The sequence below is a fragment of the Diorhabda sublineata genome, chromosome 8 (genome assembly GCF_026230105.1).
Source record: "Diorhabda sublineata isolate icDioSubl1.1 chromosome 8, icDioSubl1.1, whole genome shotgun sequence".
In the NCBI taxonomy this organism is placed as follows: domain Eukaryota; kingdom Metazoa; phylum Arthropoda; class Insecta; order Coleoptera; family Chrysomelidae; genus Diorhabda; species Diorhabda sublineata.
The window spans coordinates 7,019,887-7,042,926 of record NC_079481.1 but is presented as its reverse complement, the minus strand read 5'-3'; the positions used below and the strand labels follow the sequence as shown (position 1 = coordinate 7,042,926).

Sequence of the window (23,040 nt, the reverse complement as noted above, 5' to 3'; positions counted from 1 at the left end):
ATTCCAGAGTAGTAAAGAATAAATGATAGTTAATGACCTTTACGCACTAATTTGACTGCGGATATTTTACAAAACACGTAATTAAATATTTATAGTTATTTAAATGAGAAATTTATATTATATATTCGAAAGGTAGTACTGCGACTTTGTGAAAACTATTTTTCCACGAGATAAGCGTGAAAAACGGACATTTCACATTTTTCATCCCTTTATCGGGACAATTTCTTCTAACCAACCCGAAATTATAATAAAATATATTTAAAAATACAAATGAAAGTCTTTGTGATTACTTTTTTGATTTACAAGCAAGGTTAGACTAATTATTTATTTTATTCCGTTCACTTTCACGTTTATTTTTAATAAAAATATAGTTAAATTTTTTTTTTTAAATTTCAATTAAAATTTTGTTAAATAAATGTGCTTATTTCTAATTATTTAAATGATTAGATAATGCAAATCATTTTACTATTTAAGACACTTATTTTAAATAAAATATTTCATAATTTCGAACAATGATAATATCAAATCTGCAGTGGTACAAAGATCGACTGATTGAGACAAAGAGGCAACACTTTTCGTTCAAGTTAGACGATCCGGCAACGTCGATTAAACACAGTCGCATTCAACTCCATAGCCTAGAATACACACTATTAGATCAGTACACCAAAACCTTTGTGTTGGTATAAGCGGAACAGCTGACGAATACTGAAAACTAAAAGATGTTGTTTATTAAGTAAATTAGAACTTTATAGATCGATGATATTAATGATTAAGATCTGGAAGAAAGTGTTATTAAGTGTATTATCGGTGTAAATGGTGAGTACAAGTCAAAATTAACCTTTCGTAGTTTTTCCGGGTAATTATCGTATTACGTATTACGGCTTTCTATTTTTTTTTATTTTTAATAATCGTCATTATAACTATCAACATGTTCGTTAAAGATTTTTGATTGGATTTAAACAATCGGGATGTTTGGTACGTGAAGAGTGATTCGTGAGTCATCGTTTTTGTTTGGTTTGTTAAGGAAGAGTGTTTTTTTGTATTAAATGCAGTCGAACTTTGATTCTGATTAGAATTATTGTTTTAAAACTAACATAAATGTGTTAAACAGTATTACATTGTTCATATACATTAATATAATTTATATTATTATTATTAGTAAAATAAAAAGTCATTTTTAGTATCGTAACAAATTTCTTTTTGCAATAATTAATTTAATTGTCTGGAAATTTATGGTAGAAAATTGCTTCCATAATCGATAATAAAATTTATTAAATATTTATATGTCGCTAAGAATAGATGTTAGGGAAATGGAAGAATGTAACTGTCACAAGGGCAAATAGAAAAAATTATATTTTAGTTTAATATAAATTAGCAGAGAATAAGAAATTAATATGCTACACCTTCAACGAATTTAAACCAAAAAATTATAATTAAATAGTTATTTATGTAACAAATATGTAAAGTCGTATTTTTTCGACGAATATGAAAATTGTCGACAAACACATGAGACGAAAAAAGGGCTTTACACACGAATTGCATACAATATTTTTTCTAATATCGAATATATTATCAAAATACAGAATTTTAATGGTATTTTTCCGTATAAAATATGTTTATTAATATTTTAATCAAGATTATAACTAAAAATAATTATTACTACATAAGTAGAAAAACAAAAAATGGCATTAGCGCGATTTGAACCTGGGACCTACCGCATGTGAGCCTCGTACTCTAACTACTACACTACGGAGACCTTAATAATACGTTTTTTCACGCGCTAACCATCGAATTAACACGCGATTAAAATTTTCAAAATAGAAAGATGTAAAGTCGTCGTCTTGTGGTTGTAGATGAAATGAATTGAATTTTCTCGATTTCGTAAAATTATTCGAAAAAGCATAAATTAAAATTAAATCTTATTTTGTTATTCGATATTTATTTGAAAACAAAACGTAGAAGGTTTGACCGAAAATCAAGGACGACAAGATGTTATGAAATTGTCCACATATATTGAAAAATAATTGCTTCTGGTTATAATTTATTTAGATTTATTTGTAATAAATCGTAAAATAATTGATAAAAAAATCAGTAAAGGACCTTCAGGATTATACGAATAGAAGTTTTTCCATAATCATTTTGATTTTTAAAAATCCACTTATCTTTCGAAGTAATAGTCTTAATATTCAAAATAATCGTTTACTTATGACAATCTTTCCTTCCTTCTCCTAAGATTAGAAAATAAGATAAAATCGCTAGGGGTCAGATCTGATAAATATGAAGGACGGTTAATTAATTCTTTGTTTCAGCCATTTCATGTTGGTGGGATTGAAATTTGAAACCGCTGCTGGGGCAGCAACATCCATGCTTTTTGGCGGGTTGGATCGTTTTGTTTCAGTCCCACTAATGTGAGCTCACGACGGGGAAACTTCAAGTTGATTCCGTTAACTTCCAAAGAATGGCCTTGCGATTTATTTATGGTCATCGCAAATGCCAGACGTACCGGAAATTGTAAACGTTTAAAATCCGTCGGAATACGCGGGATCAAGACATCCCCTCTTTTGTATATTCCATTTCCAATGTCTAATAATTGTTTCACAAACATATTTGCGGTTTCATCTTGTTGCAAAAATACTCGCATGTTAGCAGTAAAGTGTTATTATCACAAAAGATCAACATAAAAACTTGAAATGTCACACAAAGGATCAAAATGGCTGAAATTCTCGTGACGTTCAGGTTAAGGTCGGAAATTTTTTAGACAGACCTCGTATCGACGACTAGAGATTCTTTTTAGTTTTCAATTAACTCCCTGTGGAATTTTGTTTGGTTTTCATTGTTTTATTTACGAAGGGGCTAATTTATATATATATATATATATATATATATATATATATATATATATATATATATATATATATATATATATTTTATATATATTCTCACTCTGTCTTTTTTTTTATTTTTTTATATATTTTCAACAAAATTAGAATAAAGTTTATGTATTTGCATAAATTTACGATGTAACTACCTATATTGGATAAAAATACAATGTCCTTGTGTCTCAAAAAAAATAACCTAGAATTAATTATTAATTATTATGGTGATCAAATATTCTAATAATTTAAATATTCTAATGATTCTCTAAAATAGTAACTTAAACGGAATTATTTATATACATCAGCCATTTTATGGTTTTTAATTTATACAAATTATATAATTATCGAGAGACAATTTACATTTTGAAGAAATTAATAAATTACCATTGTTTTACGAAATGTTACCAATATAATTAAATTATTAAGAATACGAGAGTTGCTATTAAATTTTTGAGATTGAGGTACCTTCAAAATGTGATATCAATATCAGTTTACGCACAGCATCGATGTTTTCTGGCACACAGCCGATTTTGGACGAACTTCATCCTGTGCGACCACGACTAAGTCCGAAAACCAGCCAAAAACGGTTGCTAAAGATGGTGCTTCATCACTGTTAAATCCACGTCGAAAATCATCGCACCATCACCATTAAAAATGTCAAACTTCAAGATGTCAATGTCAGATTTGACATAATCACATCAGCGTTGCCATATCATAGGAATTTTCGTATAATTATGAGGAAATGAAGGTAAAATTTTGGACTTGAAAACCCTCCAAGTTTTAAACTTGAAGAAAATTGTATAACAAATAATTTTTCTTTAAAATAATTGTAGAATTTACTCACATATTTCAGTTAAGTTTTATACAAATATTTTTCGTTAACGTAGTCACAGATATAGAAGTTCGTTAGACCAGGTATGTAATCAAAATATTTACATTAGGATTCTTTGAAAAGCAATAAAATAATAACTATTTCGCGTTTTATATGATTAGGAAAAAACATTCAGTCTCAGGTTTTGATTACTTATCTAAATAATTAGCGAGATGCCGTTTTTTTTTTCAAAAATCCTTTTGATTCTGTACTTTAAAAAGTAAAATAAATAAATAGACGGAGAACTGGGAATTTTAAAACTTTCAACAAATATTTAATTCTCAACACGTGTTCCAAAAAAACTATTGAAAAAAAGTTTGAAGCTTAGGACACTCGAAAGTTTTCACATTTTTTCGTTTACGATAAATATTTTTACGAATATTTTTGAGGGGGCTCTGTTGGAACAACTTTTTTTTGAATATTTCAAAAACTATTTTTGATTCGCGAACCCACTTTTTTGACTCGAGCCAGCCAATTTTATAGGGGTAAAAAAATGTAGTTATCAAAGTTTTAAAAAATTTTTTCAATCCTCGATTTCTCTATTTTTGCGGCAAATAAAGTGAAAATAACCAAATAAAATTGATATTTTATGGAAATATTGAGAAAATGTGTCTAAAGAAGTTAAAATTTTGAAAATACGAAATAGCAGTCGTATTAACTGATTTTATATATACACTACTGGTCAAAAGTTTTTGCTCACCCCTTAGCTCGCTTGATACACACAAATAAAAACAAAACGATTTTTCGATTTTGATATTTATATTTCGAATAACGTAATATATGAATTTTGTTGCACAATTTTGGCATTTCCTGTAATATTTTCGAAAAATAATCGTCGTCCATATGGTTCCATTCGTTTTTCAATATAATCCAAAAATTTGAAGTGAAAATAGGGCACTGATTTGTGACTTTCCTGTTAAATTTGTCCCACAGATCAATTGGGTTGAGTTCGGGCGACTGTGACGCCCAAATCGTCACTTTCAGTGAATTCTTCCTTTCCAATTATTTCAAATTTTCTAGGAATGCTTAGGATCGTTGTCATGCCAGCCAAAACTTCCTCTAATATTTTTATAGTCTTCTTCCTTCAAAATTCTTTCAATTTTTACCAGTATTAGACCTCAAAACTTAAACTCCTCGATCTTTTTCACATTTCATACCTCCGATTTTTTGTTATTTAGCCCACTGCAACCTCTCAATTTTATTTTGACGTCTTCTTCCCTGCTACCCATCCAAAATGACCAGTTTCTCTCAATCTCCTTTACACTGTAGAAGATCCTCAGATTCATTGATCCGATCTGGTATTTCTGAGCCCACGAGTCGTTGATCACGTTTACTGATCAATACAATACGTTCATCTTCAGTGTTTTAAACCGCCAAAGACCCTTGTCAAGAGGTGGGTTGAAATGAGCGAGAAGATTTTCAAAATTCAGATTGCAAAAAAAAACTCAGATGGATTTTAAGAAAATAAACAAACTACGATTAACTATTACTAGTCAATTATTATTTTCTCGGGCTCATAAAAACTTGATTGGGCATTAATATATTATCTTTAAGTGAATTTGCAATCGTTGTAGTTTTTTTTTCTTAAATAAATTAATGGTGGGTGTAGTTTATCGATGGTATGTCGACAAAACAAAACAAGATAAAACTCATTAAAGAATGTCGAACGTATTTATCTAAAAGCTATTCTTGCATATATGACAATTCCAAGGATATCTGTATTAATTTACAGGTTATAAACAATTTTATGTCGCTACATTAGTCTAACAAACTAGATATGAAATTAATCAGCTACCTCATCGGAATATATACATGATTTGTACGTGGTACTGAACTTTGAATTACGAGTATAGATCAGCTAATGATTTTTCAAAATTGCAGATTTTTTTTGTATATTAGGGATTAGGGACTCTAAATGTGGAATATAAAATTGTTTAAGCACTTGGGGGCAGTCATTTTTTTCATCATTAGAATGTACTCTAACCATAAATACAATAATTTTTTTAAAAAAAGTAATCTGAGCACGAAAAAACCGAAAAATGTCTATAAATTCAAAATTAATGTATCTAAATGTTCTGTTCTGTTTTAAAATTAGTTTTTTCAATAATTTTTGGAAGAAAGATAAAATTTGACGTTTCGACTTTTCTTTAAGTCTTTTTCAAATTTAGTTTAAGCTAGGTTGGGTTATGCTTGTTCTACGTGTCGTTTCAAACTCTCTATAAACCGTACAATGTAGCCAAACCAATGTACAAGCTGAACTAGATTCTTTTCTAAGTGGAACTGATCCTATCAACAGTAAAATATTTGGTGGCAGAGTTTAAACGACCCGCTAAAACCAGCATCGCAGCGTCGTGAAGACGTTTCCATCGAGCGTTTGGCCATGGTTCACAGAAATTCACGAATTTTTGGATGAAAGGGAACAGGGTCCGTCCAAAGACCGTTCCATCTGCAGGCAAGGTCATGGCGTTGATCTACGGCGAAGAATTACTTTTTGCAACACGAGTTTTTTCATCAAGACAATGCGCCAGGTCACACATCCGTTTCTCTGATCTTTTCCCCTTCCTTCTCAATCGTTTCTCTTATCTTTTTTTTGGTTTTTATGATTTGTTTCATAATTATTGATATGATTCATATTAGTAAGGCGAATATTTCACCTTCGGATAACAAACAAACGTGACCAGAAATTGAAAACATGCTATAATCAATTGTTGACGAAATTAATTTCATATTCATCATTCAGAATTTTATTCTGTCAATACGTTGTTTAAAACAATAGAAAATATGAACACTCGTAAAAAAATTTCAAAAAATTTTTCTTACGACTAATAATGATTTTTTTTTATTAATTGTTCCAAGTATTATTTTGATTAGTGACAAAGCCCATTCCAGAACAGCTACATAAGCGACAAAAATCCACAATCTATGCCACCTACAGCTTCGCGAAAAAAATAGTCTTACGGAATCAGATCAGGACTATATCGTAGGTACCCAACATCTGTGTAAAGCCACATTCGTGTATAGAAGACTTAGAAAGCAAAGCAGGGTGGCCTGTTTTGCGCAAGAAGTCCTTTCCAGATTACACTTTCTTGGTCCTCATGTAGAATCCTTGTTTTGGAAATGCCAGCAATTTATTGGAATAGTCGTCGTCACAGGACATGGATCATCTTCTAAAGATTCTCGTCAACAATTAAACAACTTAGACCAATTATTAATTGTTGAAATTGAATGACACAAGTCGCCTTAAACAGCCTCCGATCTATTTTTGATTTGTGTTGTTGTTAATCCTTTTTTGATCAAAAATTTCATAACAGGACGACATTTTTCGAAAAAACTTGACTGAGTGGTCTATTAAGAGGGTTGCTACTTAATTTTCGACAAACAAAAACACTTTTACATGCGTTTGAACCAATTGTCGAAGCATTTTTCCCATTCCGATTAAGGTACCTCCAAAACATATGATTTGGACGCACCAACCGCCTCTTCGGGTCTAGAAAAACGTTGAACTCGCGATTTATTTTTGTCTGCGGAAGGCGGAAGACCCATCAAATTCGATGTTTTGACTATTCAAAAACGTTTTTGTTTGAAATGATGTGTGTGAGCTCGGTGATTTTTGAAGTACCGTCATTGAATCTTTTCATCATTTCTGAGCACCAATCGACATTTTTTTGAACGATTGTCAAATTTTGGTTTATTCCACGTCGAAAATCATCGCACGACGAAACATTCTGAGTACGTTCATCACTGAAAATGTCAATATCAGGGATCTCAACTCTCGCATAATAAAATGGATCTAAGCTGAAACTTGAAATCTATTTAGACTCAAAGTAATTAGAAATTTTCTATTTCGTAAATTAAATTTTGAGAGATTCCGCAAGTTTTTGTTCTACTATTTCAAAATAAATCATTTATTATCGTAATAATGTTTTCTCGAGTACTTAATCCAAAAATTAAGGTATCTAACGATTATTTATTCCAATATTCCAACATTGTAATAATTTGGAATCGAGATGGATTACAACAAAATTATTTTATATCGTAAATGATTTGATTAGGTTTAAATGTATTAGAAATCTCGTAATAATTTTATAGTATACGATGACGGTTAGTTTATCAAAAAAAGTGTTATTTTTGAAAAAAAGAATATTTATTGAAGTCTTCGCACTCAATCCAGCGAATTTTTAGAACCATTATGTACCTCTACCGTCATCTTTTCATTTGTCGCTTTCCACCAAGCAAATGCGAAATTTTATGATAAAATTATACACTAGGGAGCAAAAAACTCGACCCCCTGGAATCGCAAGTCCTTGGAGTAAAATCTTCAAGTTTGGCCAGTCTCAGCTGAAAATGGCCGGTGGACTCGACAAGAGTCAGTCAGAGATGATCGATTTATTGTCAGCTCAACGCTGAGAAATCAAAATCTCCGTTATTCAAGTCCGCCAAGAAATGCAAGGAGATGCTGGACACTCAGAAGAACACTTAAGGCGGCTACCGTCGTTCAAGGGCTCAGAAAAACGTGAATTGTGGCAGTTGGTGTCTGGACGGTCAGAAACCTACAGGGCTACTGGCTCGAAATTAACCCCAGCCCAGGATTTGCCAGAAAACAGGTTAATTAGAGACCTGCTTGGTCTCATTGTTCAGAAGACCTGGAGAAAGATGCACGAGGTGTTGCATAAAAGAGAATGTGGCTTTTGGAGGAGGTTTGTGGCGGTGGAACGGGGAGTTTAAGTGCGAACCAATACATAAAAGAAATTTTAAGGGATAACGTCGGTTCTTCGGCGAAAAATTCATCATACTGCAGGTAACGTAAGGTAATATTTACAGTATATTGGAATTTCCGCTACTTAACAGAAAAGTTCGGGCTAGAAAGCTTGCAACAGTCTAGAAATCGGATTTCTAAACGGCGTTAACTAAAAATGGGATAGCATCAAGCAAATAAACTTATTAGATCCACGAAAAAGCGATTGGAAGCTGTTATTAGGACCAGTGGCGAAAACACTAAATACTCATTTCAAATAAATTATGATTTTCACGACATAGAACATTCATTATAAAGCTAAGGCTAATGGTTTCGAGATAGTCGCTTTCAAATACTTCCCAAGGGGAAATTTGTTAGTTAACGTCCTAAAAAAATTTTTGTTATAGGTTTTTGTTGGTTGTTAAGGGTGGCACAGCCTGAAGAACTTATGACCAAACGTAAGAAAATGGCGGATGATTCAAAATGTATAAAAATAAATTTATCTTTGGATCAAGATGACACGAATCAAGCTGTCGCTTACACCAAAGCGACTTGTTCGCCTTTGTACAAGGAAACTGAATCTCTAAATAACGCCTCTGTTTTAAGGTAAGCAAATCATTTTTTTTTTTATTTCAACGTCTGACCGGAAAGATACGTAATAAAATATATTCCGATAATTGAACTTTACACATTTGCTCATACAATGTTGTTAAAAACAATTAATACTTGAAATTAATCTGGAATCTATTGCACTTGAAGATCGAATCAGTAGTCGAATGCGTTTAGTGGTTGAACGACTGAATTGCGATCGGTAGTGTATAAATCATGATTATCTAGTAAGTTATTATAAAAAATAACAAAAAATTTAGTTAGTAGATCTGTTAGTTGTTGCTGGCTGAGTATAATATGCTAAAACAAGTATTTTATTGAGAAAAATTCCGTTTTTAAGCTATTTTCTGACTCAGGTTTCCTGCAGAGGAGCAATTCCTATATCAGGGCCCACTCCAAAAAACCCTCCTCCTATTAAAATTTTCCTTATTCTACCAATTTCTATCCAACAAATTAGTCTTTGGAAAAAGGCGCAGCAAAGACCAAAAATAGTCAAACTTTAAATTCGTATCCCAGAAACTCTAAATTTTCTGGAAACCTGTCCAGTTAACTATACAGGGTGTCCCACGACGTGTTGAAACTATCTGTATATGGTAAAATCGTGAAAATTTTAACATCTACAAATCTACAGAAAACATTTAATATCTGGATAACGCTAAGGGTTATAGAAAAGTATACATGAATTTACCTTAGTTTTTACCCCTGAATGCACCAAAATAGAAAAAACCGGGTGGTTCTATTTAAAAACATAAGGAGATTTGATATTTATGAAGTTGAACTTTAAACACTTTTTATACACACTCTGTATAAAATGAAAAATTTTTCAACATAGATTCAAATACATCTGACATTGCTAAAAAAAACTGAACAAAAACCATTTTCATATCTTTAAGGGTATCCCCGTAAAAAAATAATTTAAAAGGGTTAAATTATTTACAAAAAAATTAATAACTCAAAACGGACGCATTTCTCGAAAAAAGTTTTTAAACAAAATTATTCTAAAATTTTACGTAGATTTCAAAAATTTATTAATATACAGGGTGTTCTATTTAAAATAACAAAGTTACCGGTTCTAGTAGAACCGGCCATCTTCTTAAATATTTCAGATAGTTTTAACTAATCGTGGGACACACTGTATAGTCAACTGGACAGGATTCCAGAAAATTTCCGGAAAACTTTTTAGCAGAAGTGTGTAGATTCAGAAGGGTGCTATTACGAAAAATTCTAACCGTTTTCACTATTTTCACGAATAAAAATCCAACCACTTTCAGAACAGACCCTGTATAAATCGTATATTAAGTTTTTCAATTCCCATTTATTATTTTTTTCCGAGAATTTGAAGGTCGTTAACGGCTAGTATGGTGAAAGGTACCAAGGTCGATGGAATCTAACCATAATGCTAGTTTTGAATAGGGAAGATTTGAACCCCATAAAAGAAAATAATTTTTTAAATAATTATTCAACGAAACTGTTCTGTATGTGGTTTTTCCAATGTAAAATAAAATCGTGACACGTGGCCAGTAACGAAACCCTGAGCCTACTTTTCCGAACGCGATGTCCACCGTATCTGATGACAAATCAGTATAACCGTTGCCTTCGTGTATATAGAAACTGTTTTTTTTTTGTTTTGGCGTGAAAAAGCAACGGATTGTCGTGTTCGATTTAAATATTTTAAAGAAACTCGCATATACAACATTCCAGTGTTAGACCATCCGCCTAACTCGCCGGATCGTGCACCACGCGACTTCTACATTTTTCATAAGATCAAATCTGTACGAAAAAGAACAAGATTTGAGTTTGTTGAAGCTGTGAAAGAAATATAGGTGTATTATACTGATGAGACCCAATAATAAATGAAATCGGATGATATTGTATATTTTTCTCGAGAGTAATCACCGGCACTTATCTCAATTGGCCCCCGTCGAAAAGGTCACTTTATTAACGAACAAATAGTAATAATAACCTGGAATTAAATTCCTCGCTAACGTATGTGTTTTTATTCGTATTCCAGTGGCTCTCAGACTAACTTATACAACGGCTCGTCGTCGATAACCATCAACAGCGGGGGCGCGTTGAGAAAAGTACCGAATAGCAGTCCCAGTAATCACAAAAGACCGATGATATCGTTAACGCATTTACCGAAAAGACCTCCGGTCGATATTACCTTCAACGATTTATCCTATTCGGTATCGGAGGGTAGAAAAAGGGGGTACAAGACGATTTTGAAATGCATCAGCGGAAAATGCAAGTCTGGCGAATTGACGGGAATCATGGGACCTTCGGGAGCCGGTAAAAGCACATTGATGAACATTTTGGCCGGTTACAAGTAAGTAAATATTTATTTTTAATAATTTTGGTATATACCAGGTTTATGTCAAAGTTATATTTCGATATTTTCGCGATTTGTATAGTGCAAAAACCTAAACTAACCTCATCGTGAACCTACCATTCACTAACAATACCGGTTCCTTATGTACATATACAGGGTGTCCCACGACGAGTTAAAACTATCTGTATGTAGCAAAATACTTAGTAAATACTAGTAAAATCATGAAAATTTCTACGTTTAAGTTTTCGGATACGTCTTTTTAATTAAAATATTTTCAAATATGGCTGACTTCCGGTACAAATTAATTTGATTTCTTTTACAGATCTCGACAAGATAAAGAAAAATACTTTTTTTATTTCTTAGTGTTTGTAACAACGGGTCAAAATAAAATTTAGATCACACGTCTAAAAATTTACAGAAAACATTTAATATCCGGATAACGGTAAGGTTTACGTATAGAAAAGTATACATGAATTTGACTTATTTTTTACCCCCAAATGCATTAAAATAGAAAAAACCGGGTGGTCCTATTTATCAAGTTAAACTTTGAACACTTTTTATACTCACCCTGTATAAAATGAAAAATTTTTCAACATAGATCCAAATACGTTTGACCTCGCTAAAAGCAATCGAACAGAAACTATTTCCATATCTTTAATGGTATCCTTGTAAAAAAATAATTTATAAGGGTCTGCAATGGTTAAATTTTTTTACAAAAAAATTAATAACTTAAAAAGCATGCATTTTTCGAAAAAAAGTTTTTAGACAAAAGTATACTAAAATTTTACGTAGATTTCAAAAATGTATTAATATACAGGATGTTCTATTTAAAATAACAAAGTTACAGGTTCTAGTAGAACCGGCCATCTTTGAAAATATTTTAGTTGAAAAGATCGTATCCGAAAACACAAACGTAGAAATTTTCATGATTTTACTATAAGTATTTCGTCATATACAGATAGTTTTAACTCGTCGTGGGACAACCCGTATATAATGCTCGTTTTAAAACCTTTTGAAATAACCACCAAAAAATTAAATTCTACAACAGTTTTTTTCAACTTTTGGCTGAGTTTCTACTCGAAAACTTTCGCCATTACTATAATTAACCTAATTATCGTGAATCACTCGTATATGGTACTTATTTATCGTAGATTCTGATGAAGGACTGACTTTTTTAATGAATTATAAGCAAAGTTAATTTGCAAAATTTGTCTATTGGAAAATTATCATATTAGTTCGTCAATATCTCCAAGACGATGGCGCCACTATCATTTTGACAACTGACATACTCTCAGTTTGTGAATTATAACATTTGGTTTTCAAAATTGGGAAAAAAGGAATTTTTGGCAAAACAAATACTATTGAAATCAATGCTTAGTTTGATAGAAATTAATCGGACTTGAAAAGTGGTTTGTCAAGCTTGAAGGATGCGAAAACATCAAAAAAGTGAAGCTGATTGACATAACCGCGACCCTAAAGATATCAAGTTTCTGGAGCTGCTCAATCCTCAATACGTCGATAGATGAAACATGACTCCATCGTCCACCGTATTTTCCCGATCTGGCCCCCAACAACTCAGACCTCAAGGGGATGCACGCTGGAAGGGATTATCGCCGAAACCAAAGGGATAGTTTCGCGTTTTCGCGCCTGTACATAGTAAGTACCACTAGGTACTAAAATATGTTGATATCAGTGCTATTAAATGGACTGCACGAAATCCAGGTTTGATCCCTATCGAATATGTTTGAAACACGTCTAAGAATCTCCCAAACCAACTATTCCAGGATTCACAGGAGTGAAGGGAGTTTAAATAGCTGATAAGCCCTTCATGGAACCTGAATTCTTCTGTGGTCGGGCGAGCCAAATCTCTGGAAACGGCGCAGCTTCGCTGAAGTCTCGGTTTTCGAGATCTGATAGCTTCGCGACCTCGAAACAGAAAAAATTTCTCCACGATTCCAAACGCCTCGCCTGGATTCGTATAAGTATGGAAGAGTGGGTAGAAGGTTTTGGGTTTTCCCAAAGTCAGATACATCGGGAAGAATTGATTTAATTGTGTGTTATTTGAATATTGAGTAGGTTATTTTGAATTTTCTGGGTCAGGCATCGGTTTATCGTTTTATTAAGGGAGTTTATTTACAGTGGATGTGACAGGCAAAGACTCTCCTGGGAAATTATGACCAGGGAAGATCTTCTGACCTAAGTCAGAACAATCTACGAATACTAATAGGAATCTTATCGGGTAACAAAAGATATTTTGTTAATTTTGAATCAGGGTGTCCCAAGCTATTCTCATCTCTTTCCCTCTTATATGCCTACTAACTTCTGATGGACACCATTTCCGCGGAAAATCGAGTCGAACTAAAACGAATTCTTGCATTTTATCCTTTTCCAGGACATCAAATCTCAGCGGTCAAGTGAAAATTAACGGTAAAGTGAGAAATTTGAGGAGATTCAGAAAAATGTCTTGTTATATAATGCAAGACGATTGCCTATCACCTCACCTAACAGTTAAAGAAGCCATGATGGTATCCGCCAATCTCAAATTGGGTAAAACCGTGACTCTATCAGAAAAAAAAGTCGTCGTCAATGAAATACTGGAAAATTTAGGACTGCAGAGTTGCCTCGACATCACCTCTTCAAATCTATCCGGCGGTCAAAGAAAAAGATTATCGATCGGTCTTGAATTGGTTAATAATCCACCAGTTATGTTTTTCGATGAACCCACCAGCGGTTTGGATAGTTCTTCGTGTTTTCAATGTCTCTGTTTACTAAAATCGCTCGCCGGAGGGGGGAGGACGATCATCTGTACCATCCACCAACCATCCGCTAGACTCTTCGAAATGTTCGATCACCTCTACATGTTAGCCGAAGGACAATGCATTTATAGAGGACCCGTAATAGGACTAGTACCATTTCTATCCAGCATGGGTCTCAACTGTCCCGGTTACCACAACCCAGCCGATTACGGTAATCAATAATAATATTACTATATACAGTGTGGATTTTTTATTATTTTCGTTTGTAGTTATGGAAGTGGCGTGCGGGGAACACGGTGATTACGTACAAAAATTAGTTATAGCCGTAAACGCCGGTAGATGTAATCAATTCGCAACGCCCGATCACAGAAATAGTAAGACCGTATCCAACGATATCGTCAAAGATATTGGACATTGCAAAAATACCACAGGAGATGTGATTACTGTGCCAAATGGTTCCGCCAAATCCGCAACTCCCACAACGCCCGTAACTTGCACCACATCGCTTTTAGATTCGTCCGAGAATCTATCGCCTTCGGAAAAAAATGGTAAAATATATTCTATTTTTATGTTGATTCACCTCTCATATTCCTAAATGAGGTTTTTTATTTGGATATTTTGTATTTTTTCCCGATTCCCATAATCAAATATCGAAAAAATATAATTTCTATATATGGTGGATGCGCCTCTTTAACCACGTTACCTTAAGTATTTGGTTAAACGAATTTTTTTTCATTTCCAACCTCCAAATATCGAAAGAAGTCGAGTATTTATAATTTATACCTGTGGTGGACGCGCCTCTTCAACCACGTAACCTCAAGTATTTAATTAAATGAAATTTTTCACGTTTCCAATATTTGAAAATCGAAAAAAAAAATGATTTTCAATAATTTCTACGCATGGTGGATGCGCCTCTTCACCCACGTAACCTTAAGTATTTAATTAAATGAAATTTTTCACGTTTCCAATATTTGAAAATCGAAAAAAAAAAGATTTTCAATAATTTCTACGTATGGTGGATGCGCCTCTTCACCCACGTAACCTTAAGTATTTAATTAAATGAAATTTTTCACGTTTCCAATATTTAAAAATCGAAAAAAAAAATGATTTTTAATAATTTCTATGTATGGTGGACGCGCCTCTTCAACCACGTAACCTTAAGTATTTAATTAAATGAAATTTTTCACGTTTCCAATATTTAAAAATCAAAAAAAGAGATTTTCAATAATTTCTACGTATGGTGGATGCGCCTCTTAAACCACGTAACCTTAAGTATTTGGTTGATTGGATTTTTTTACGTTTCCAGATTTCTAATAATTTTCACAAATGTGGATGCGCCTTTCTACTTTTACCACGTAACCTTAAGTACTTGATTGGTTCAATGAAATTTCTGAATTTTCTAACACGGAAATGTCTAAAAAAACATCAATTCGTTTAGTTTCCAACCCCAAATATAGTAACTAAATGAACTTATACGTATGGTGAATGCGCCTTTCTCACCATGTAACCTTAAGAAAACATCTAATTATTTAACGGTTCATTTTTGAAAATAATACTATTTTTAATGTCTCTCAGATTACCAGATTTACCGCTAAATATTATTTATATTTAGATAAATTTTAGTTATTTAAAGATTGTTCTTTCTGATTTTAATAGTATAAAACTATCCCTTACACCAAAAATACGAAAATACATAATTGTTTATCAAAATTTTTACATTTACAACCCTCAAATATTTCCTCCAATATACAGGATGAAATAAATCGAAAATAACATATTATGACGGATGCGCCTCTATAACCACTCAGCCTTAAGCATTTTCCTATGGATTTTTGTAGGTTTTTCGACGACTGGTCTTCAACAATTTACAATTTTGCTCAAAAGGAGTATGTACATGATTTTAATGGACAAAACTCTGACTAGAATGAGAATAGTGTCTCATTTTGTGATAGGGTGTCTCATAGGCCTAATCTATTACGACATAGGACAAGACGCTGCTAAAGTTACTAGTAACGCAGGGTGTTTATTCTTCTGCGTCATGTTTATGATGTACACAGCCATGATGCCGACTATTTTAACTTGTAAGTACACAAATTTTAACCCCTAAAATCTATTTTATAAATGACGATTTTCCTGTGAATAATAATTGTTTTTAGTTCCGCTAGAGATGTCTGTAACTATTAGGGAACACCTGAATTATTGGTATTCCCTGAAAGCCTATTACATGGCGAAAACTTTGGCCGACATACCGTTTCAGGTGAGTTCATATTTTTTTTATACTATACTATATTTTTTGGAAAGAGGACGTTTAAGATTTTGCCCTGATATAGGAAAAAATTTCCTCTGCAGAACGGCGATGGAGGAATTGTCAAGCGGGGCAAGACAATTTTCAGGAAGTTCTTCGTAGACTATCGATAGCAGGCTTTGAGGAAAGGGATCGTTTAGTAGTGATCCAAGGGAGTGGAGAGGGTAGTAGCTTCTTGGGTACCTTATTTTATTGACATATGGACGTATAAACAAGGTTGTTTCATAGTTATATATGTCAAAATTTTTATTTTTCAGATTGTAATGACCTTGTGCTACATTATAGGCGTCTACTTCATCACATCTCAACCTTTAGATGCCACTAGATTCGGTATGATACTGTTAGTGACGGTACTGATAGCGTTGGTATCACAAAGTTTTGGATTACTTATTGGTGCTGCTTTCAATATCGAGGTAAGTACCACAAAAAAAAAATGAAAATATTGAATTTTAAATCGAAATATTTCCACCTTAACACAATTTTCTTTCCCTGCAGGGTGGAGTATTCCTCGGACCGATTTCCACCATCCCCATGGTACTTTTTTCGGGATTCTTCTCGAATTTAAACGACATTCCTTTCTATTTGAGGTGGTTACCGTATTTGAGTTACCTCAAGTACGGTTTCGAAGCTTGTATGATAGCAATATATGGTATGGATAGGCCTAAATTGGCGTGTAACATTGATTACTGTCATTTCAAATATCCCAAGAAATTTTTAGAACAAATGTCGATGAGCGGCGATATGGAAAGTTACCTCATCGACGTCGGGGTATTAGGAGGACTCTTCATTTTCCTCAGGATAGTGGCGTATTTTATGCTTCGGATCAAGTTGATGCAAAATCGGTAGATTTACATTTTTTTTTTATTTCAAATACAGTCAAGTATTATAAATAGATCGTGAGATTTGCCCAAAAACAGCGAAAAGTAAAATAGATACTCAATTTTGTATTTTTTTTTTTCAAAATTTTTACGAAAAATATTTATCGTAGATCGATCAGTTTTCAAATTAGTTAAAAATACTCAAAAATAGAAATTTTAATCATGTATTTCCAATTTTTAATTGTGCAAATTAAAGAGTTTCATTTCGTTAATATAAACATTATATTATTGAAATTCAGTAAACAAAGACTGATTCGTCTAGTACACCCCTGTATCACAATAAAAAATGGACGTTGATGTTCTAACAGTTTTAATCTAAAAAAAATCCCAGCAAACCATGTATTTACCCAAGAAAATTGTATACCACCCAATGGGTAAATCAATTTTGAAAACTCCCGGTATCCTATGGTGCCAATGCCAATTTAGATACTTAATTAACCCTACTTGAGATTTTACACATTCCAAAATCTAAAATATCACAATTTTTGCAGCTAAACAGTGTTAAACCGAATAAATAAAATCAAATCTTTTACTGACATTTTTATAAAAAGTTTCAATGCTGCTCAAATCTATTTTCAATTATTTGCCATATCTGTCTTATATACATTGTTTTTCATAATTAATTTTTAATATCTTTGCTATAATATTTCGATTGAATTATTTTTTTATTATTTTTATTAATATGGCAAGTTAAATTGATTATTATTCTTAAAAAATACTCATAAAACTGATCGATTTCCTTTAAATATTATTCCTACTAATGTTTTGTTATTTTTTTAAAAAATAGATAAATTTTTAACAGAAACCATAATGGAAAGATTCAGTATTAAAATAATGTTGATAATATAGGAACTACTGCAGACAGTGAAGCCAACTGAGAGAAAATGTTTCCCCAAATCTATTTGAAAATCCCCTAAATTTAACAATAAAATGCCCTAAATTTGAAATTGATTATTAAACGATTTTGGAACTATTTAGTCGTAAATATCATCATAATAAATACTACAAATTTCAACTCGTAAGGGTCTTTTATCAAATTATTTTCAAACTGTTATATTTTTTTACTAATTGAAAAACAATTTATTTCTGTTAAAATCTATTTTAACAACTTTTCTCTAGGACTATATATATAATACTATATAATATATAGTATTATAATACTCAAGTTGGCACCACTGTTTATACAAATGATTCAATCGGAAACAGCACATTTTTTTAACTTTCCATAAAATATCAAAAATATTTATTTTTATGAAAAATAAAGAAAAAATCAAAAATTTACTGGAATATCTATTTTAATTTTTAAATTAAATTATCTATCATGAAAATACTGTTGCAGTATTTTGTACAAATAATCAATTTGCACTACATAAGATGTATACAGTCCGACTCATTTATATTGCACAAAAAACAAGAGCTAAAGTTATTCACAAAATTTGCGCCCTTTAATTTGGTACAAATTTTTTTTTAATAACTTCAGATTTGACGTGTATATTTACAATTTAAATGAGTTTGTATGTATGGTACATTTTTATTATCATACCATTTGTTTAATCCGTACCTTATAAAAAACACATCACTAGTTTTAAGAAGGAATAGTCTGGGTCATTTTCAATCATAGCAATGGCAAAATAAAAAAAAAACAATATAGAAATAGTCGTAGAAATAATATAGTTTACACCTTCGACGAAAAAGTCACAAGAATGATAATAAATAGAATCAATCATAAAATACAAAAAAAATTGTAAATCAAATTTAATTTGACTTTATAATATAAACATAACGAATTTCAAATTTGAAAAAAGATATTTTTTCAGTGTAGTTTTTTTCTTTTCGAAGAAATAAGATATTGTGCAAAATTTCATGATTCTGTTTATTAAAATTTATGAAATGAATGATAATGAAGAGACTATTTTTTAAAAAACATTTTAGGTGCAATTGAAAGGAAGCATCGTCTTCGAAATTACATTAAAATGGTTCTTTTTGTACCAATCAACATTATTTACTATATAATTTTATATATAAATCTATATTTGTATTGATTTAAGGATGAATACCCATCAAATTTTTAACTAAATCTTCAAATTATTGAAAAACGAATTTGTCTAAATTTCATACCTGATGAGAAATTCTTACACAAATGCAAAAAAGTTTGGCAACAGTGCAAGTTATTTGTACTTCTCACTCGATTAAAGTAACATTGAAAAAAATTAATTAATTAACATTAGAAGAGATGATGTTAAGGAATTTTCACGATGTCGCCCCAACACCCGATGTTAACATACAGAGACGAAACGATCAAAAGAATGAATAGAACCCGAAAAAACCGGGGCCGAATCAAGGGTATGATCAAAATTTGTTTCTAAAATATTTTTGAATTAAAAGAAGAAAACAATCCAAGGGGCAGAATCAACGACCTTAGAATTTAGTTTCAATTTTTTAAGATTCAAAGTAGTACCGAATACCCCAAACAGGTAATAATGACTTTGAACCAACCCCTGTACATATTAAATCTGTCAAATCTAATTTTTTTCGATAAATAAACGTGTGACAACGATCCGCAGAATCAACGAGCTTAGAATATAACTTCAATTTTTTAAGATTCAAACTAGTACTGAATACCCCAAACAGACTAAAATGATTTTGAACCAACCCCTGTACATATTAAATATATCAATTCAATTTTTTTTTTGATAAATAAACGTGTGAAAATGATCCCAGGAGCAGAATCAACGAACTTAGAACAAAACTTCATTTTTTAATACATATAAAGTAGTCCTGTATACCTTAAACAGATAATAATGATTTTGAACCAACCCCTGTACATATTGATTCTGTTGAATCTAATTTTTTTCGATAAATAAATATCTGATGATTATTTAGGGAAGAATAAATGAGATTTATCAATTATTTTCATTATATAAAGTGCTAAAGTGATCACAAAAATTGAATCTTATCAATCGATATTATCTAATTAATATCATTTTTATGGTATTTTAGTAACCAATTTTGACTAAAGCCTAGTATCGAGCATGGATATTACATATTCGATTTATTATTATGACCAAATCCATTGTTCATTTATATTGATTTAAGATTTGTATCAATTCGAAATGGATTTAGTTTTTCTTCAATAATTCATCAAAGTTTTTACACAAATATCTTAAGAAAATAAAAAATGTCAATCAATATAAATAAAATTAATTAAATAGCAATACCACGGTGCCAAATATCTTCTAAGAATATCTCATCTGTTATATCCGATCCAAACTATCGCGAGGCGTCTCTCAGGTAATCTTGACACGAATTAAGGCGGCAGGAGTACCAGCCATCCTCACTCTCGATTTAAACAGTTGCCCGCTACGTCCACTACAAAACGGACGTGATTCAAGAGAATTATATACTTTATATCCCTACCGATATTATAATTTCTTAATTTATGTTACCTAACTAAAAAAAAAAGTCAAAATAGGGAAAACGCCCATAAAACCGACAGGGACACGAGAGGACACAACAGACCTGTCCTCACTTTCACACTCGCGTTTCCTCGTAAAGAGTTTGAGGGATAATTAAAGATTCTTGTGTATAAAAATGTATACATACAATTTTTTTCTAAATTTTGAATAACCTAGTCAAATTAAACGTTTAATTTATATTTTTTTTCTTTAAAATCAAAAATAAATCCATAAATAATTATTTTTTCAATCAATGTTTTAGTATATACTCTTAAGTATTGTGTGGAATTGGTGATCTTATACTTTATTATTTAGTTTTATGATATAATATTGAAAAAGGTATATTTTGGTAATTTTTTATGCTCAAAATGAGAACTTAGTAGAATTTAGAATAGTCCGGGTTTGAAAATAATTGGATCACATGTAAAATGATTACATTGAGAAGAAATATATTTGTACAAAGTATTATTTGATATTTTAAAATTACCAAAATTAACAATTCGTACCGAATGATATTGTCCGGACCTAAAAGGCAGAATCCCTTTAGTCATTTATTCAATTGTGATAGAAATTTTTTTCTAATAATACTTTTTGATTTTTCTCTGTGATGGTGTATGTGATTTTATGTTCAATTTCGATAAATATTCGAACCAATTATAATAAATTTAAAACGAAAAGTAATGTTTTGATTTAACTAATAATAGTTATTTAAATAATTTTCGATAAAATTATTGAATCTACCTGTTATATTCAAATATTTTATATCACTTGAATTTTATTTTCAGATAAAATTGTTTTTGAAATATATGTTCAAATATAACCTATATTTACATAATTTATATTTCAAGACAAATTATTTATACCCAAAATTGCCATCTAGCTTATTGAATACTTCCTTATTGTTAGACGAGCTAATATTTTATAGGTTATGTGAGCCCAACAAAAAGTTTACACATACCTGGACTCCTGGATAAATGATTGTGTTTTGTAGATACCACTGCACTTTTACACACAAAAGTCATTAAAAACTTTCACTTATTTCAATTTGTTTACATTTAATTATTAGTTTCTCCACACTAAATTTATAAAAATTTAAAATTATTCACGACAGACACGACACAATCCAACGCCTTCTTCTGAATTAACTGTCAGTTAACAGCCGACTAGATTAATACATAAGTTATTCTATATTTGTTTGATTTCCCTCTCTTTGTCTACTCATTTTAAAACGCATTGTTCTTGTAATTAACTTAGGGTTATATCAAATATCTATAATTTTTTAAATCAGATAAAAAACGAATTTTAATTTAAAAATAAAAATAAAGAAATGCAAATAAAAAAACTAAAACATAGTTTGCAATTGTTGTCAATCTTTCTATACCTCTCTCACTCTATTCTTATTGAAATGTTTTGATGTTTATCAATGGCGACTCGTTAAAAAGGGATTTTATTTTTGAACTAAATTGTAGTAAATTCAATTTATCTAGGTAGTAGCACAAATAATCTTTATTATAAAACAATTATGAAACAAAAACGACAAATTGAAATTTATAGTGGATTTTGAAACGTTCATCTTGTTCTATTAACATTAGCGGCTCGTTAACAAAGGGATGTGTTTAATTTTATTTGTGAATATAACAAAATTAAAATTTGTAAAGTATAATCAGGTACTACTTTAATTAAAAAAAATTGTCTATCTACTGGTACTCATTTTATTTTGTATTATTTATATGTTATATGATTTTATGGAATAATTCCAATATATTTATTCATGTATATATATATATATATATATATAAAGTGATAATACATTTTTTACAGGATGAAATTGAATTTTATTTACCTTTAAGATACCTGAAAAATTACTAAAAAATAGATAAAGAAAGAAAATTATGATTTAAAGTGGAAAAAACATTGTACGAATTTTATATAGCCTGCGATTATTTAATTAGTCACGTGTTTAGTGCGATTCTCAGTGATTTGAGATTATAATTTATTTAGAAACAATCAATTTTACATAACCTAACTTTTCTATATACATCAAAACCTTTATTCCAAAAACAAATTTTCAATTAAAATACTCACAGCTGTAAACGTCAATAATTATCGACGAATTAGAATATTGATAACTAAAAAGTGCACGCTACTGATGACCTTCTCTTTATCTAATATAAAAGAACATTCGACACCCATTGGTTCTCCATCTTTTTCGCACGATATTAGTTC

At 31.1% G+C, this 23,040-nt stretch overlaps 1 protein-coding gene and 1 long non-coding RNA gene across 3 annotated transcripts in view; one reads left to right on the top strand and one right to left on the bottom strand.

Annotated features, from left to right (window-relative positions):
- The window catches only part of LOC130448007 (uncharacterized), a 49,668-nt gene extending 27,033 nt beyond the window's left edge, over positions 1-22,635 (bottom strand). Inside the window, exon 1 of the long non-coding RNA XR_008910294.1 lies at positions 21,773-22,635. This is a non-coding gene — a long non-coding RNA (uncharacterized LOC130448007). The remainder of the gene's footprint in view (positions 1-21,772) is intronic.
- Positions 654-21,779, top strand: LOC130448004 (ATP-binding cassette sub-family G member 4). 2 transcript variants are annotated; one of them, XM_056785143.1, is made up of 9 exons: positions 654-816; positions 8,890-9,088; positions 11,103-11,417; positions 13,813-14,387; positions 14,446-14,724; positions 16,015-16,257; positions 16,333-16,433; positions 16,739-16,894; positions 16,977-21,779. In XM_056785143.1, the coding sequence occupies exons 2-9, from the start codon at positions 8,931-8,933 to the stop codon at positions 17,325-17,327; spliced, it is 2,178 nt and encodes a 725-aa protein (XP_056641121.1). In that variant the 5' UTR covers positions 654-816; positions 8,890-8,930; the 3' UTR covers positions 17,328-21,779. The 2 variants fall into 2 exon arrangements, with proteins under 2 accessions (XP_056641121.1, XP_056641122.1); XM_056785144.1 differs by lacking the exons at positions 654-816; positions 8,890-9,088 and adding an exon at positions 9,250-9,318.
- Positions 22,636-23,040: the final 405 nt, after the last annotated feature.

What these genes read in the sequence shown, in the direction of transcription:
- LOC130448004 (XM_056785143.1), top strand. Translation starts at nt 8,931, where the DNA reads ATGACCAAACGTAAGAAAATGGCGGATGATTCAAAATGTATAAAAATA. An exon ending in ATCGCCTTCGGAAAAAAATG is followed by an intron (nt 14,725 to 16,014) that starts GTAAAATATATT and finishes GGATTTTTGTAG; the next exon opens with GTTTTTCGACGACTGGTCTT. An exon ending in GTGCTGCTTTCAATATCGAG is followed by an intron (nt 16,895 to 16,976) that starts GTAAGTACCACA and finishes CTTTCCCTGCAG; the next exon opens with GGTGGAGTATTCCTCGGACC.